This window comes from Betta splendens, chromosome 5, assembly GCF_900634795.4.
Source record: "Betta splendens chromosome 5, fBetSpl5.4, whole genome shotgun sequence".
Taxonomy (NCBI): domain Eukaryota; kingdom Metazoa; phylum Chordata; class Actinopteri; order Anabantiformes; family Osphronemidae; genus Betta; species Betta splendens.
The window spans coordinates 14,574,289-14,590,561 of NC_040885.2; the positions used below are offsets into that span (position 1 = coordinate 14,574,289).

The window sequence follows — 16,273 nt, forward strand, 5'->3', positions numbered from 1 at the left end:
GGTGTAGAAGGAGAGCAGGTAAAGGTTAATCCATAAAAAGGCAGGAAATGTTCAGATGTGGAGTTTCTTCTTTGTGCTTTTCTCATAAGCATCTGAACCTTTAGCATTCACTAAAATACTTTATTACTTTAAAAATATTGCACGTACATGCAAAAAAACATTAATAATGTGTCTGACCCCAAGCCACGCAGACCTAATACTGCAAGTATCTCTTCCCAGGCCTGTGAGAAAGCCATTGAAAAGCAGTAAAGAATTAACACAATACTGTATAAAATCCTCAAAATATACAATTTATTCAAAATATGTTAATGCAACCATCAATATAGTCCATTAATTACAAAATCAGTAGTTTTCTTCTTTATAATCTTTTCCTTGAGGCTTTTGCACACACGCAGGCCTTGGTCTTTCCCTTCCTGGCTGACGCAGGTCACAGTTCAAATCCACAGTTCAGTTTGATGGACTTTCGCCACTAACTAAACACATCTGAAACGCTAGAATTTCCGCAGACTCACTATGATTATGTCACGTTCAGCCACCCGTCAACTCCTCTGACAGTTCCTCAAACTGACTTGAAAAACCAACCACTTCCTGCGAGACGGTGACACTGAAAACAGACCTTTGCAGGGAAAAAAATAATAATAAAATTGCACAGACAAATTCCACCACACTGGCCACGGAACAGCAGGGGGGAAACACGGAGGATGAGGCCTGGATGCACAGACAGCCGGACTGTCCAACGGTGTGGAATTGTCCTTTAGTTCGTCAATACAGTCAAAGGAAGGGAGGAAATACCAATACAAAACGTATTTACAAAGGTCTGTACAAGTATCTGACGCTGTACAGTGACGTGGTAGTGGCATTGTGGGTAATACTGTTTGAGGGGGTCGGCTATTAAACAAATCTCAATATGGCAAAGAATGCCTTCCCCCGAGCTTTTAAATGTGTGGTAACCGTGGAAGACTCTTTGGCACTCACTCAACGAGACAAGACTTTTTAAATTATCAGTGATTAAACAGCATTTTTTAATTCTCTTATTTGCTTTCTAGCGGAGAACTGAGTAAAACCTTAGCTTTAACCCGGTTAAGATTAGAAACAGGAAAACTGCCCTGGTCCACTTCATCGAAACACAGCGGCAACGTTAGTGAACTAGTGCCGGACTTGGTGGGTTTTGACCCCCGGCAGGTCAGCGAAGGCTCACTAGTACGACAAAGTTCTGACACGCAAAAGTAAAGACGCAGGCACCAGAGTCTGTGAGTATCTTCAGTGAACCGATATGGCCTTACAGTAATTCATCACATTTACAGTTCCTGTTAATGAGAGAAGCACAGTGAACGGGGGAAGGAAGAAAGACCCCCAAAGGAACCAGACAGTGGACCCTCCCCTCGCGTCACCCCGTCCTCAGAAGCTGCTCCGCTGGACCGTCCTCCAGCTCCTCTCGTCCTCACTCACACTCTCCGCACAACATCCACAAAATAAATACACTCATCTTGAGGGAAACGAACACTTTTTACACATTCCATAAATTAAACACTGAACAGTCACTTCCGAACGAGCACTGGGGGAATTAAAGCAGGGCCGGTGGCGTGATGTGGCGGGCGGTGTATACAGGACACATTGATGTACCCCCCCACGCTTGAACACTGGTTCACGGCATTCCTTCCCTTTACGCTCGCAAGCAGCATTTTAACCTGGAGACGCAGCATCTCTTGTTCTTGCTCCACATTTCGCAGGGTGACGGTTCTAATTGTTCTGTGACGGACTGAGAACCTGCAGTACCTTGAGATCTTCGACTCCCCCTCCCCAAACAGACACTTAAAATTAAAAAAATTTTAAAAAACCACTACATTAAGATTTTTCAAGATGTACCAAGACAGCCATGGCTTCCTGCTCTCCTGGGCTTCTATGTGCGGGCTCGTCCTTGGCGCTGCTCCTTTCCTTTCCCCACCTCTGCTACATTTGCCTCCATCTGGGTTCATTTAGGAGTCGTTTGACCAGGAGGAACAAGGGAAGGTCCATCAGGTCCCCATCCTCTCCCTTCTTCTTCTTCTTCTTCTTCTTCTTCTTCCTCTTCCTGCCCTCGTCCCTCCCTCACGGCGGCGCCGAGGCTACGACACGCAGCAGCAGGTCCGCGTCTTGGGCTGCTCCTCCTCCAGCGGCTGCTTGAACTTGAGCAGCGGCGGGTCGCCGCTGGCCGGCGTGTAGTAGACGGCGCTGCCGTTGGAGGACACCAGCGGCATGCGGGGGTCCTCGGGGGGCGCCTTGGCGTCGGCGAACGGGTCGGCGGAGCCGTTGCCCAGGTGCCCGTTGAACAGGGGGTGGCCGAGCAGCTTGGCGGCGGCCCGCTGCTTCTTGAGCTCCGACAGCGTCTGGGCGCGCTCCCTGGGCCACGCCTCCTCCCGGGCGGCGCCGTTGGGCGGCGGCGGCTGCGGGGGCGCCGACGTCGCCGTGGAGACGAGGCCGTTGGGCTCGAGGCCGTCTTTGAGGACGGCGGGCAGCTTGGGCTTGTCGGCCGGCTCCACCTCTGCATCAGGCTGGACCTGCGGAGAGGCAAGAAGGACCGCTTTAACCCGAACGTCAGGCTTCTCATCCACGCGTCCACATACGGCGCCGGTTGGATGTAAAGTCTTTGATCTTTGATCTTCCCGTGCTGTCGAACTCAAATTAAACGAGATGTAAAGCACGACAGCAGCAGGTACATGAAAAGGCGTCTCAGAACCTGCAATTCTCAGTATTTTCCATCAACCTGCCTTGACATGAAGCACTTTCAGATTGCGGTTTACTGAAAATGCTGTGGCCCTCACCTCGCTGTAGACACAGTATCAAACAGTGGCTGCATAGTTAGAGCATGACAGCGAGAAAAAAAAAAGAAAGAAAGAAGCTGCAGCGCTTTATCGAGGGTGTTACATTCTTCTGTGCTGCAGCACTTTTTCCACTGTGGGTTTGTGGCGGCCAAAGCCTCTCACACCTGCACCACATGACATTTAGGCTAGTGAGAAGGATAATTACATTATTACCGCTGCTATTAAATTAAGGTGTTAAAGTGATCTCGTCCTAGCAAAGCCCATCAAGGCGCCGCTTTATGTAAATAAAGTACCTTGCGAAGTGCCTTGAGATAAGCTTATTGTGATTTGGCGCTATATAAATAAACTTGAATTGAAATGTAATCTGCATTTATTTTATAATCATTATCACTTTCATTAGAACTTACTTCAATCAGTTTGTTGTTCTCCTGATCAGACTCCTTCTCCTTCTCGTCCTCCTCCTCCCTCTCCCCCCTCCAGACGATGGCCTCGGTCTCGTACTCTTTGCGGCACAGGTTGTGTCGGTCCGACAGGCTGGCCCGCCGCACCACCTTCCTGCACACACACACACACACACACACACACACCGGCCCAAACCGGCTCCAGACCGTGCTGAACGCAGCTGCACCCCAGACGCCAGCAGGTGGCGGCACTCACCCGCGGCTGCCGGCGCTGGACGTCCGTCGGCACAGCGACGTCTTGTGCTTGAGCTGCGACTTCATGATGATGTCGTGCTTGTGCTTCAGATCCAGCAGGCTGGCGCGGAACTCCTCGTCCTCGCACAGGTCTTGAGGGGAGGAGAGGACAGGGTGAGGCGTGCGTGGCTGAGCTCGGGCAGCGCGCGCGTGCGGTGCCACTGGGTGCGATGGCGCCGAGGTGTGAACATACCAATGGGAGTCTCCTCTAGGAAGGTCTTGGCGTTGAGGCTGGCTCCGTGCGACACCAGCAGCTCTGCCACGTGCATCTGAAACAGCAACAGCCGCTAATTGGTCCAGAGGTCTGTGTGTGTGTGTGTGTGTGTGTGTGTGTGTGTGTGTGTGTGTGTGTGTGTGTTGTTTACCTCACCTGACCCCAGCACGCCGCAGCATGGAGAGGCTGCCACCCGTCCGAGTCCCTCAGGTCCATGCGAGCGCCCCCCTCCAGCAGCCGCTCCGCGGCCTGCGCATAGCCGTTGGCCGCCGCGATGTGCAGCTACAGGGGGCGAGAGGGGGAACAACGGTCGGTGAGGGCCTCCGCTGCAAACGTGCACCGTGCACAGGGCTCCAGCAAGGAGCTTCACGGTTGAACAGCCCAAACAATGACACGCTCAGGGCTGCTGACCGTGTAAGACTTCACATTAACGCCTGCAGAGGCCACATCAGGGGCAGACTCGCTTCCTGTGTCATTGGGCACTTTATTAAGTTACGTTCTGACAAATTAGGCTGCACAAATGTGTGAAACGCTCTCTGCTGTCATTTTAAGAGTGACAGCGCTTCAAAGCGAGCTGCGGCAGCCTGATGCCTCCGGGCAGCCCAGTCTGTAACGCAGACACAGATCCAGCAGTGGAGGTTCAGATTTGAGTTGATGAAGCCAGATGATTTATCATACAGGGCTGGCTGCTCTGTCAGTAACTGAGACCCAGTGAGGATGAACAGCATCTTGGCCTGAAACAACAAGCAGAGGTCTGCTTGTGAAGAGGACGTCTCTGTACAACAACAGCACAAAACATATTATATTATCGACGCTCACGCGGGGATAGAGCTCGAGCTGCACATCGTTAAGTCGGTGCAACTGTATCAAACAGTGAGGAGCAAAGGCTCGCGCCTGTGATGTCTGCTCGAGGTTAGCAGCTCATTAACCTTCATTCTCACAAACAGTCGGTGGCTAAGTTGCATTGTAGTTAATGAAAGCTCAGAGATGCACAGCCGCTCGAGCTGCTCTTTGAGATGGGTTCACCAAATGAACGCAGTCTGATGGAGCCAGGGAGGCTCTGATGTCAGTGCCCTGGGCCTCGGCTGGAAGCCGGAGCCCTTCTTCACAAAAGCAAACATGGCAACCTCAGGACTGCAGCGGAGGAAGACGTTATTCACCTCAGCTACCAAAGTTATTGCGCACTATACTTCATTGTTTTGCAACCTCCCCTTTGTTTGCAGTTTCCCCAGATCATTGCAGCTTCTCCACATCCCAGCATCCTCTCCAGCAGCGTGCGCCGCCTCATGCCCAGAGCATGCTGGGGGCGAGGCTCTTTCTTGTTTCCGTCTCCTCTCAGAGTAGACACACGCAGGGAAGGTGAGCATTTGGTTCTGTGTACAGTCGGTTGGAACTGCAGGACAGAAGACAAATCCACCCTGTACCGTGCATTTCATCCTAATTATTATTATTTCATACGTCAGTTTTTTGTGTGTATGTTTATGGTATTAATACAAAATGGCTCAACTGTCACAAAGGGGGAAATTAATTATTGTTCCCGCACGTTACAACGACGGACACAATGCGTTTCAGCTGAAAACAAAAGATTAAACTTATGTAACGTCCTACCAGTTCGAGGTCTTCTCGTCTTTGTCAGAGATTTTAATAAGGCATGCCCCAGTTTGCTTCATCGTGCTCGAGTGAAGATTAACAGGATGCGTAAAGCAGGGGAACAAGCAGCTCAATCGGACAAACGGCGGTAAGATTTTAAAGCTTAACGGGGGGATTCTGGGCAACTATCGTCCAACAGACCACCTCCATGCAGCCGAGTGTGTCTGTGTGCAGCTGTGCACCTCTGTGCGTGGTTCCAGCTTTTATGCATCAGTGTTTATATGTATTAGTGGCCGCTGTCTTGCAGTATGTACACGCGTCCCTGAGACACAAATTGGGGCATTTAAATCAGCCTCGCTTGATGTAAACCTACAGCAACTGTCTGTTTCATGGGTTTATTGAATACAACTACAGCTTTTGTGTCTTTTTCTCATAACATACATTTTTATGTATATGGAGTAATGTCAATTGACTATTATACCTAGGTATAAAACTATTCTCTTATTCTCTTGAAACTGTATTTCCAATCAGAGCCTACTCTTTTTTCACATGATCACAGATGAAGGATAAACCATCATTATATTAATTTACAGCTTTAGTTTTAGTTAGTTTAGTTTTTTTAATGCGTTTCATTTAAATTGTTTAGTTGATTCGTCTTGATGGAGGTTAGAACGAGTCTCTTTGTCTGCTTTGAAGGTTTCATGAAGTTTGTCTCTCATTAAATGCATGTAACGTGTTTCTTGCCAACTGTTACAGAGCAGGAGGAGTCGTTTTTAGCTCGTCTCTCCCGGGAGACGTTCGCAGCGTCGAGGCGACTGGAGCTGTCGCGTTGCGAACGGCAAACGAGAGCTGGAGCGAGACTCCGTCCGACAACAGCTTCGGCCGGTGGCCGGTGTACGTGCACGCGCTCGCACAACTGGGACACGCACCAGCGTGGCTCCCTGGGAGTCCTGCTGGTTGACCTCCTCCCCCTGCCTCATCAGCACCTCCACGTCTCCCAGCATCCGCCTCTCCGTCGACGCGCGGATCTCGTTGATCATCTCCTGGGTGATGCCTGTCAATCAAACACAGCAGAGGTGATGCTTTATTTACCTGCGTGCCGACAGCGCCACCGCTGTGTGTTACTCACGTGAAACACACGGAGACACAACGCGACGCCTGCAGATAAAACAAACTTTAACGCGTGAGGGAGAAGATTCTTCTTCTGCATTGACGGCAACATGATTTTTAAATTACACTGAAGGTTTCTATCAGCAACCGTTTATGGTTTCCCCAACACAAACCTGTCAGCAGTTACAGGAAACAGGAGGTTTCAAGGAAATTAGAAACATGTTTCTATAGAACAACAGGAAATGGACAAGAACCAAATTTAAACAGGTCTGTTCTGAATTAAAATAAATAAATAAATAATAATCAGCAGTTATTTTCTGAGCAGCAGGTATTTTACATATTTAAATATAGGAGTTATTTTCTCTGCTTTGTTGCGTTTGGCCCAGTTGACGCTCAGCTGCTTCTGTCTGTCACAGCCACTTTAAATTCCTCCTGTAATCCTTGGCCCCGGTGCCAGGTGGGAATGCTGTGACTGCCAGGTGTCAGCGAAGACCTTGTCCTCTCAGCTCGGCTCCTTTAAAAGGAAGGTCGGACGGACAATAATGAAGATTGCCCGTCAGTCACTTTGCAGTGTGTGACAGAACGTGTGAGCTTAGGTTGTGTATGTGGCGTGTGGTTTATCGAGAGAAGAAAAGCTTCAACTCTACAGATGCAAACTGAAATATCTTTGAATGTGGAACATTTACACCAATTAGTCATTAAAAGATACATTCAGACATCACCTGATTGCGTTATTGTCGGAATATTAGTTCTGCCAACTTTCTAAAATTAACTGAATTTGGCCAAGTTGAGCGGAATCAAATCTATTCAACCATCAGAGCCTCCAGTCTCCAACGTGACATTTGGAAATCAAACTTCTGTTTCGAGGCTCTACCGGCATCCAGCCGTGGCTGGTAATTGTGATGGAGGCGCTGGAAAGGGTGCAATGAAGTAAACCGGTGTTTGTCTCTGAGTCTCAGCCGGGCACTTTCACAAGGTGCTTCAATCAGGACAGATGACGGCCTGTTTGTCCGCTGCAGCCAACGCTCCCCTCTAACAGCCATCAGGAGTTTCCTCTTAGCCCCACGTCTGGTAACCTGACAGGCCTCATCCAGCTACAGGGACGGCTGCAGGAACCCCCCAAGACATTAAACACAGGATCAAATGCAGCAAACACGCTCCGCTGTCATGTTAGAGGTGATACAAGAAAAATCATTACTAATGTCTTTGCCCAGATTCCACTGACATCATTTTCAAGATTGTAGCTCCAGGGGGAAAGAAAACGGCAAATATGCAGTAAACCTGATCAAAACAGTCATTTTCATCAGTGACTGTTGAATTATATAATAGAAATTTAATCTGTGAAGTGTCAACAAACAATAGCAATAATAATGTTTTGTAGTCATCTGTTCATACATAAAATTTTAGGATATTATTGCTTCGCAAAATACGTAATTTCTATGAGCTACATCCAAAACAAACATTTGCATAGAGAGCGCCTGCAAAACGGTTCCACTAATGTGATCAAGTCTGATTTTAAGTGGCGTCCCTCAATCGACCTCCATCACGGTTGGAATTTCACTGAAGACGGGAGCAGTAGTGGGTCTCGTCTGCTTTCCCCACCCTGTTCTGCCAGTTCCCCTTATCACTGCAGCGCATCACAGATGAGCTCCACTCTAAACAGGGAGGATCAAGGAAGAGTCAGATCCGTTGTTGCTGCATATGAAATACTGTGTCTGTGTGAGTGAGTGAGTGAGTGAGTGAGTGAGTGAGTGAGTGAGTGAGTGAGTGAGTGAGTGAGTGTGAGGCAGACAGAGTAAGTGTGTGCTCATCCCTCCAGAGAGAGTCTTATCCCACAGTACAGTGCGGGGAACATTACGGGAGCAATTAGCGGCGTCGCGCTCCCTTTGATCGGCTTAATAATCATTCTTCTCACCCACTGTACCGCTATCTGCATTCTGCGGCTCTGGAGACCCCATCGTGAGCCCAGGAGCTTGTTTTCGGCTGTTTTCCTTCTCCTGAGCCCCCGCCCTCTCCGCCAGCAGCTGGTCGTCCAATTCTGCCTCTCATCCAGGATGCAACGCACAGGCCGATGCTTAATGTGCACTATTAAAACTCTATCAATAACCTCGCGCTTCTTTACTATGCAGCACTTATCAGAACAGGAATTTTCTGACCTTTAATTATCCAGAGCGATTCGACTGAACGCTGGCGATGCACTCCAGCGCCGCCTCCACGCAGCCTCGTTCTGTTTACCGCCGAGCTGCTCCTCAGAAGCGGTGGGGATCTGCTGCTGAAGGGCACCTTAACCATGGAAAATCTCTGTATTTTTCAACCACCTTGTTGACGGATGCCTGTGCACACATGCAGCGAACGGAGCTACGTGCTCTCTGTACAGTTCTGTACACTTGCAAACTTCAGGTGGGTTTTTCTGCCTCATGCCTAGAGTCTCCTGACTTCCTGCTACGGGTCTGAAGACGGCCCAGGTAAGGTGAATTTAAATCAGCACACAGCTGGGAGTGTAGTCTCCATCCAGCAGTTTAGACACAGCACCCTTTATGCCGTTTCACTGTGACACAGGGGAGCCCCCCGCCCCCACGCTGGACCATTTCACGCCTCACAGCAGAAGCATCTGGGAGTTTCCACCCGGTATCTGTCTGGAACCCATCTTTTAGCAGCGCCGGAGCATTTGTACTACAGTATTTGCATAGAGCCCAAAGCCCCGCGGCCTCATATTTTGCTGCTTTGATTCCATGTGTTCGCATAAACGCTTGCCTGTAGTTGTAATCGTTTCCTGTAAAACAGAACAGCGGCTTTTGCAAGGAAGGTGGAGTGTAAATAATGCTGCCTGTCACCCCCTGACTCCGTGCCGGCGCCGACCCAAATGCAGACGTGTCAAAGCAGCGCGAGGCTCTCCACCTCCAGCACTGATCTCCTTTGTTGTGGGTGCGTAGCGTCACACAGACAGAATATATTGTACAGCAACGCAGTTCCTCAGTGCGTCTATACCAAAACTGTGTGGGAGTCCAAGTGCTTTCAAAAGGCCACAGCCCAGCTGGAATCCTCTGCTAATTATTTATGCAAGTCCATATTTGTAATCGTCTGAAACTATAAAGTGTTTGATTTATTTCTACTGTACAATAATAGTTTAAAACATATTTAAATTGCGGAGAGGAGCTGTAAAATCCTCCTGTGAGCCACACGCTCTGCAGACAGATTCCCTCAGCGATAAGTTTTAGAGACTAATCCTCGTCTGGTCTCTGCCTGATTAGCAGATTTCAGAGTTTGGGATATTTACATGAAGAGCTGGACGGATCGTGGTGAAACCTAGCAGTCAGGAGCAAAGCGGGGACAGTACATAACTGGAACCCTATTACCAGCACAGAGCTGCGGCCTCAGTGCTGCGTTCAGGTACCTCTGTTGGCCATAGCCATCTCGATGATGTCCAGCGTCGGGTCGTCTTCGCACAGGTCATAGGGCATGTTGCCATCAGAGTTGACTGCCAGCAGATCTGCACCGCTGTGTGAGGTGAGCAGCAAAGAGGAACGTCGTTCAGTGTTACAGGTAATGGAACGCTTTCAAACGATTCTAAACCACAGCCTGCTGAATCTGATCTTATAAAGGAGCAGCCATGTTCTTAATAATCCCAGTAACAAGATGACTTTCATCTGTTAAATCCCCCAAAAAGTTCTGATCTATACCTCAACAAATCACATGACTGACTCTTTAGCAGATGTGCAGGTGTGACATGCTGCTGTGGAAGGGGGTCATTTTATTTAATTACCTTTTCATGCACATCATCTAATTGTCGTTGCTCGGTCCTATTTTCTATCGTATGTAATGTTAAGGATTGGGCCACTTCTCCACAACGGCTTCAAACCATCTCCGGCTTCTTGTTTCCACAGCGTTGAAGCTTTTGTCCTGTCGCTGCTGTTCGTGTGGGCTTGGGAGCCTCATTACTGCTGGATGCATTACAGTACCATCCATTCCTGCCTCTAGGGTGGATCCTCTGTTGGATTTGGACCAGGAAAAAATTTCTCTTGCCCAGAAGTGAATTAAAAAATAATTCATAGGCTCCACCAAATTGCCCGCTGTTGCCCACTGGGGACAGCGGTAACATTTACATCTCAATGACTGACAGCACAACAGAGGCTGGCTGTTAATTTCATATTTGTGGTGTGTGCTGTGTTCTAGTGGAGTCGTTGGGGGCGGTTCAGTACAGGCCCCACCCTCTATAAGCCGACACTGACCTCAAGACTAAATTAAAAATATCTGAACTACATGAGCGCTTGCTGGAATTTAATAGTCTCCTGGAACAATCTGTCCTAAAAGTGTCTTTGCTGGACTTACTGGGCGACGAGTATCTTCACCAGTCCTGCGTGGCCGCAGGTCGCGGCCGCGTGGAGCGGCGTCCACAGCTCGTTGTCCTGGGCGTTGACGCTGGCGCCTCGTTCCAGCAGGATCCTCACCATCTCCTCGTAGTTATCGATGCAACACTGCGGACGGGAGAGACCAGTTTCCGTGACAGGAAAACGAGGAGATGATGAATAGGACAGGGGGCCGGAGGCCCGGCAGCTGTAGAGTGCGTTGTCATCGTAGGAGGAGGAAAACAAACCGCTTTGTCCCCGGCAGCACACGCAAACAAGAAGTTCATCAGGATGTCAACGTGCATCTCTGGAGGGCTTTAAAAGCCTGTTGCACCATGCGAGGACTGAGGAACGAGCCTTGGAAACAGCTCACACCCACCCACAGTGAGACACAGATGTGGTTGAACAGAGTGTATTTTCCCCTGTAAAGAGGGAGCGGTCGGAGGGTGGGGAAGACGGGGAATGTGGACGGGAAACGGGATTAGGTGGTCGAGAGAGAGGGGTCGCTCCAGTCCGGCCCGTCAAAGATTCAGAACGAAAGCCTCGCTTGTCGGAGGGGAGTCTCTACGACCCATTGTTTCCCTCATGCTCGTAAAGTGAAGCGAGTGAATGTGGCTCACGTCGTGTGTCTTTCAGTGGAACTGTCACAGAAGTCGCCTTGTTGTTTTCAGGAAGAAACAAAGAATCTCTTCAGACAAAGCAACAGTTAATCCGGCCTCGACGCACAGAACCTGCTGTGACGGCCCTGCGCCGCAGGATGACGAACAGCTGGCCGGCAGCTCTGGGCGCCCACATCTGCACCTCGACATCATTAACACACGAGAAAAACGGCGGTGGACGTCCGTGAGTTTACTGGGACAACAAACATACAGAGCTGTTGTGTTCTGGTCTGGTCCCACCCGCTGCCGTTTATGACACCGCTGACCAGAACACACAGATTCCACCATTTAGCTTCTTGTGTTGTGAGGACACAAAACAACATGCATCTGGGATGAATAAAGTTCTGCAAATCTTGTATTTTAAAAAGCAAAACAAAAAAAAACAGAAAAAGGAATAGGGAAAAAATTCCATGAAGTATAAACTGAGGTGAAATCTCTGGAGGTTTTCTGCATCTCTGCATCACAGCAAGTCAGACTGCGATACAGAGAGAGCAACAAATGAATAGAAAGCAACAGGATGGAAGAGGAGGACAGATCAGAAAACAGATGAGGGTGGTGAAGGTTCCTAAGTGTCCTGTGAACATCGTTTAGATAAAGTCACAGCTTTCAAGCCATTTTGTATGAGAGTAATGAAGTATGTTTCACACGGAACAATATATAAGAACAACAAACAAACAAAATGAATTGTTCAGAATCTCTGGAGTTTTGCAGCCTCAGCTGCCAGAGCTGCTCAGATAAGGAGCCTGTGACAGGACTGTGAGGGAGTCCATGAATTAATATACAGCAGCAGGGAGGAAATGGAATTACAGCGCTGATGCAGAGGCTAGATGGCAGGAAGGCAGATAAGAGGCGAGAGATATGCGCAGAAAACAAACACTGATGCACTGGAAACAACCCACAAACACATCCAGTGGCATTTTAGCAGGAGCAGAAATATTTAGATGGCGCTATTACAGCTCTAGTGTTGAGTAATTCTAAATACTGAGATCAACATAACTCCCTTCAGTCACTGCTGAAAACTTGGACCAGACACCAAGCACTCTCCTAAATTACTCAGGCTCACTTTTAAATTGGTGGAGGACGTTAAATGGTGGAAAGAGCTCTGACAGCAGCTACTGTCACGCAGACAGATTCTTAGAGCTTCCTCTTTGTTCTGCCAACATTTTCAGTCACACACACACACACACGCACGCGCACACACGCACGCGCACACACACACACGCGCGCACACACACACACACGCGCGCGCACACACGCGCGCGCACACACACACACACACACACACACACACACACACTCTAGTCACTCTATAGTAGACAACCACACTTAGCAGGAAATAGCAGCTGTCTATACCTCTGTCTGCTGGTGCTAAGTCGTCTACTGTAATGTGACACGTGACGCTGCATTTAGTAAAACTGTCGATTCTCAAATTGGTTTACATCACTGCGCAAAGCGTTTAATCCAGCGTCGTTTATAGGCCACATGTTTATTTCCAATTAGATTTAGAAAAAATAACAACCTGCTACCATCTTCCTTCAATATGGAAACCTATTACTCTTTGCCCGTTTGCTGTTTACTCAGATGAACACTGAGTCAGACTGAAGCTTGACACCAGAGGAACCAGACAGAGAATAGTTTATTTAGCACAAATATTTCTGGTGCTAAAGACGTCAAAGGCACTAAAATCAGAAGGAATGACTCACGCGCTGTCACGGTGTAAATTCAGCGGGAAAATTGTACATCTCATTACGCTTAATGTGATCTCTCAGGGCAAAGAATGGATTTCGTTTTTCCGCTTGCCGGTCGTGGACTTGGCAAGGTCAAAGATATCGTTCAGAAACAGACGAGGAGCCTGACGCTCACACGCGCTTGTCGGAACCGTCGGACGGGCTGACAGGTATACGTTGCCAGAGAGGCTTTAACACCAGCCGACGGGCGCGTGAACAAGCCTGCAGAACCGCCGGCCTCCACCCGCGGAGCTGCCGTCCACCTCCGCCCTCCTGTCCTGTCAACGAAACAGCGACGCAAGCGAGGAATGAATGAAATCTATTCACACGAGCATGGGAGTGTGGCACACACAAAGGCCCAGATTATCCCAGAACTGCTGGGAAACAACGGCCGCAGTCTCGCTCGATCCATCGGTGGGCGGGAAGGACTGCGCTTCGGGCGGAGGGGCAGAAGGACGAGGAAATAAGGCTGAGAATTTAACTAAACGGGTAAAAAAAGCCACTGAGTGAGTTTAAAAAGCAAGTAAAACAAGACGAGGACCAGGCTGCAGCTGAGTCTGCAGGAGGTCAAAGGTCAAATGCTCAGTGGAGCTGCAATAATGGAGCATTTTCCTATTACAATATTTTAGGTATGACTTTTTTGTTCCTCCACCTTGTGACTGCCTCTGACATCCTGCGTAGGGCTTCAAGTCCCAGACTGGAGCAGATTTTCCTCCATGTTACGGTTAAATTACGGCACTAGACGTCTGGCAGGTCCCTCGCAGCCCGAAGAGACGAACGGCTGATCAAAAACCTCGACTTCATACAGCAGCTCAGCATCATCAGATCTGCAGATGATGGTTAGCGAGCTCGCCTCAGTCATGTCGGCATTAATGTTTTATTGGCTGAACCACTGAAGTAGATGTTTTAAGTGAGTCTCCTGCTGTTTGTTGTTGTTCTGGGCTTGAAGCCGCCGATGTCCTGAAGCAAAACACAAGAACTCAGCAACGAGGGACCAGCTGTGACGTGACGCACCCACAAGTCCTGAAATGCGAGATTTGGGTTTAGGTATCATGATCAAGGCTCAGACACAGCATTGCACCTGTTGTAATCAGACTGCCTTCATTTTAACTAAAAAAGCTGCAATGGATACAGTTAAAGTAAATGACCAATAATTGTTTGACATTTCAACAAATCTGTGACTCACTGATTCTAAACTGTTGTTGTCTTCTTCGTCCTCAGGATGTTTTTCAGAGTCAAAATTAAAATTAAAATACAAAATTAAACAAATGTAGACGATTCAACAAAAGTTTAAAAAATTTAGGAAGATTGTATCTTTTAAAAAAATATGTCTAATTTCTTTTCAGTTTGTATCGTATATACAGCAAACTATGAGGTTTCGATTAGCAGAATAAAACAAAATTATGCCTTTAAAACGGAGGAAAACAACAAAGCACAGAATGTATGTGTGGAAACATTTAGATAATTATTTATTGTAGGTGTTGTTTAATGTGCAGAGTCCTGTGTCCCAGTGGCGCCTTGTGTTTGCTTCTTTATGAATTCGAAAAGGATAATTAATCCTCATATAAAGCTTTTTGCAATTATGTTGGCTCAGGACTGAACGTATAAGTGATGAGCGTGCTCGTAAAACAACAGCTGAACTTCCCAACATCGATCCTTTTCGTTTTAAGCCCAAGCGCCGCCGGTGCAAAGCGAACAGCAGTAGAGTAAAGATGCGGCTACAAGCCCAGGTGTGAAAAGGAGTTTGGGAGAAGATTCTTTTAAATTTTAGTTGTCGGAGTCCGGCCGACGGCGGCTACTCGGCTGCAAACGCACACAGAGCCAGGAGAAGTAATTACACAAGGATGGAGAGGCACTCTCTAATCCTGCAATCCTTTGCCACCTCCAACAACTCCACCAATCACTCCTTGAAGTGGGAGCACTTGTGAAACTGAATCTGGCTGCACACAGCTTGACACAGCGCAAACACATCATCCGCTAACGATCTGAGGAAAAATATAGATTTCTATCAGAGCTCAAGCTGCGGTATCGCGGTGCCTTCATGAAGCATTAACCTCTTCTCGGGGGTGCGTGTGCTCTTAAGCCACCAAATGATCGAAGTCTCATCCCAGACAGGTGCGACATCTCATTTAGACAAACATCAGCGCCGCTTCCCTTTCTTCCCATCACCTCCTGCCATATAATGTGCCTGTGTATTCGCTGGCGATAACTCGTATTTCACACCCATTTCTTTCCCCGGGCTCCACCGTTCCGTCCGTGTCTGCATTGTGTCTCGCTCCTCGCTCGCTCGGAGGCGGAGGTCTCGTCTTGGAGGCACCGTGCAGCCCGACCCATCCAAATAGCAGATTATCGGCTACGCGCACGCACCGAGCCCAAAGGTCAATCTGATCTCATGGCAGCCGGCGGCTTTTAAAACACCATCCACACCAGTGGTGACTGATGGACTTCAATTTTCTCTTCCCCCTGTTCATTTCTTTGCCTCCCAGCGGGAGCCTTAATATTCGGCTTTCAGCGGCTGAGGAGGAAAATGGACGCCGCGTTTGCAGAGAAAGAGGGGACAGAGGCGAAGGAGCAGGGAACATAAACTGTCAGAGGCGAACAGTACGACAAGCACAGAGCAAGACAGATGGGAGGAGGAATCTGTAATAAAGTTTACTCCTCTACACTGTGACCAAATACAACAGGGCACATCCAGGGATGGAGTCATGGGCTGTCATGGCTGGCGGTAATGGCTCTAATTAGCAAGCAAAAAGAGGCCTGAGCCCTTCTACTAATTTCCCACATCCAAATGGACTAATTTCCTCTTCCTCATACTGAACTCATTGTCCACAGTCCTCTTCAGTGTCAGACAGTCTGAACAAGGTCCTAAATGATTTGCTTCGCAGACTAATAATAGCAGGAAATTACCTGGATTTTAATTCCGACAAAGGCTGAAACAGTTATGTGAAATAAATCTATACCCCGACATGTTTAAAAATCAGATACAGACAGAGGCAGAACTACTGGAATATGTGAAAAGGATGTACAGTCCTATGCATATTGTCTAATCACTAGCATCTGAGCTTCAAGGGAAAGTCTTTATTTCTTAGGAAGGTGTCTGGGAGACACAGCGGAGTCACAGAGACAAACAC

The 16,273-nt window shown here is 48.4% G+C and overlaps 1 protein-coding gene across 3 annotated transcripts in view; it reads right to left on the minus strand.

Moving 5' to 3' along the window:
* Positions 1-269: 269 nt before the first annotated feature.
* The window catches only part of ppp1r16b (protein phosphatase 1, regulatory subunit 16B), a 50,407-nt gene continuing 34,403 nt past the window's right edge, over positions 270-16,273 (minus strand). For all 3 annotated transcript variants that reach the window (XM_029152223.3, XM_055509353.1, XM_029152224.3), the window contains exons 4-11: positions 10,740-10,885; positions 9,805-9,908; positions 6,230-6,354; positions 3,867-3,992; positions 3,690-3,765; positions 3,459-3,588; positions 3,209-3,356; positions 270-2,537 (exon numbers count right to left, since the gene is read on the minus strand). In XM_029152223.3, the coding sequence (XP_029008056.1) occupies positions 2,106-2,537; positions 3,209-3,356; positions 3,459-3,588; positions 3,690-3,765; positions 3,867-3,992; positions 6,230-6,354; positions 9,805-9,908; positions 10,740-10,885 (1,287 nt within the window). In that variant the 3' untranslated portion in view covers positions 270-2,105. The remainder of the gene's footprint in view (positions 2,538-3,208; positions 3,357-3,458; positions 3,589-3,689; positions 3,766-3,866; positions 3,993-6,229; positions 6,355-9,804; positions 9,909-10,739; positions 10,886-16,273) is intronic.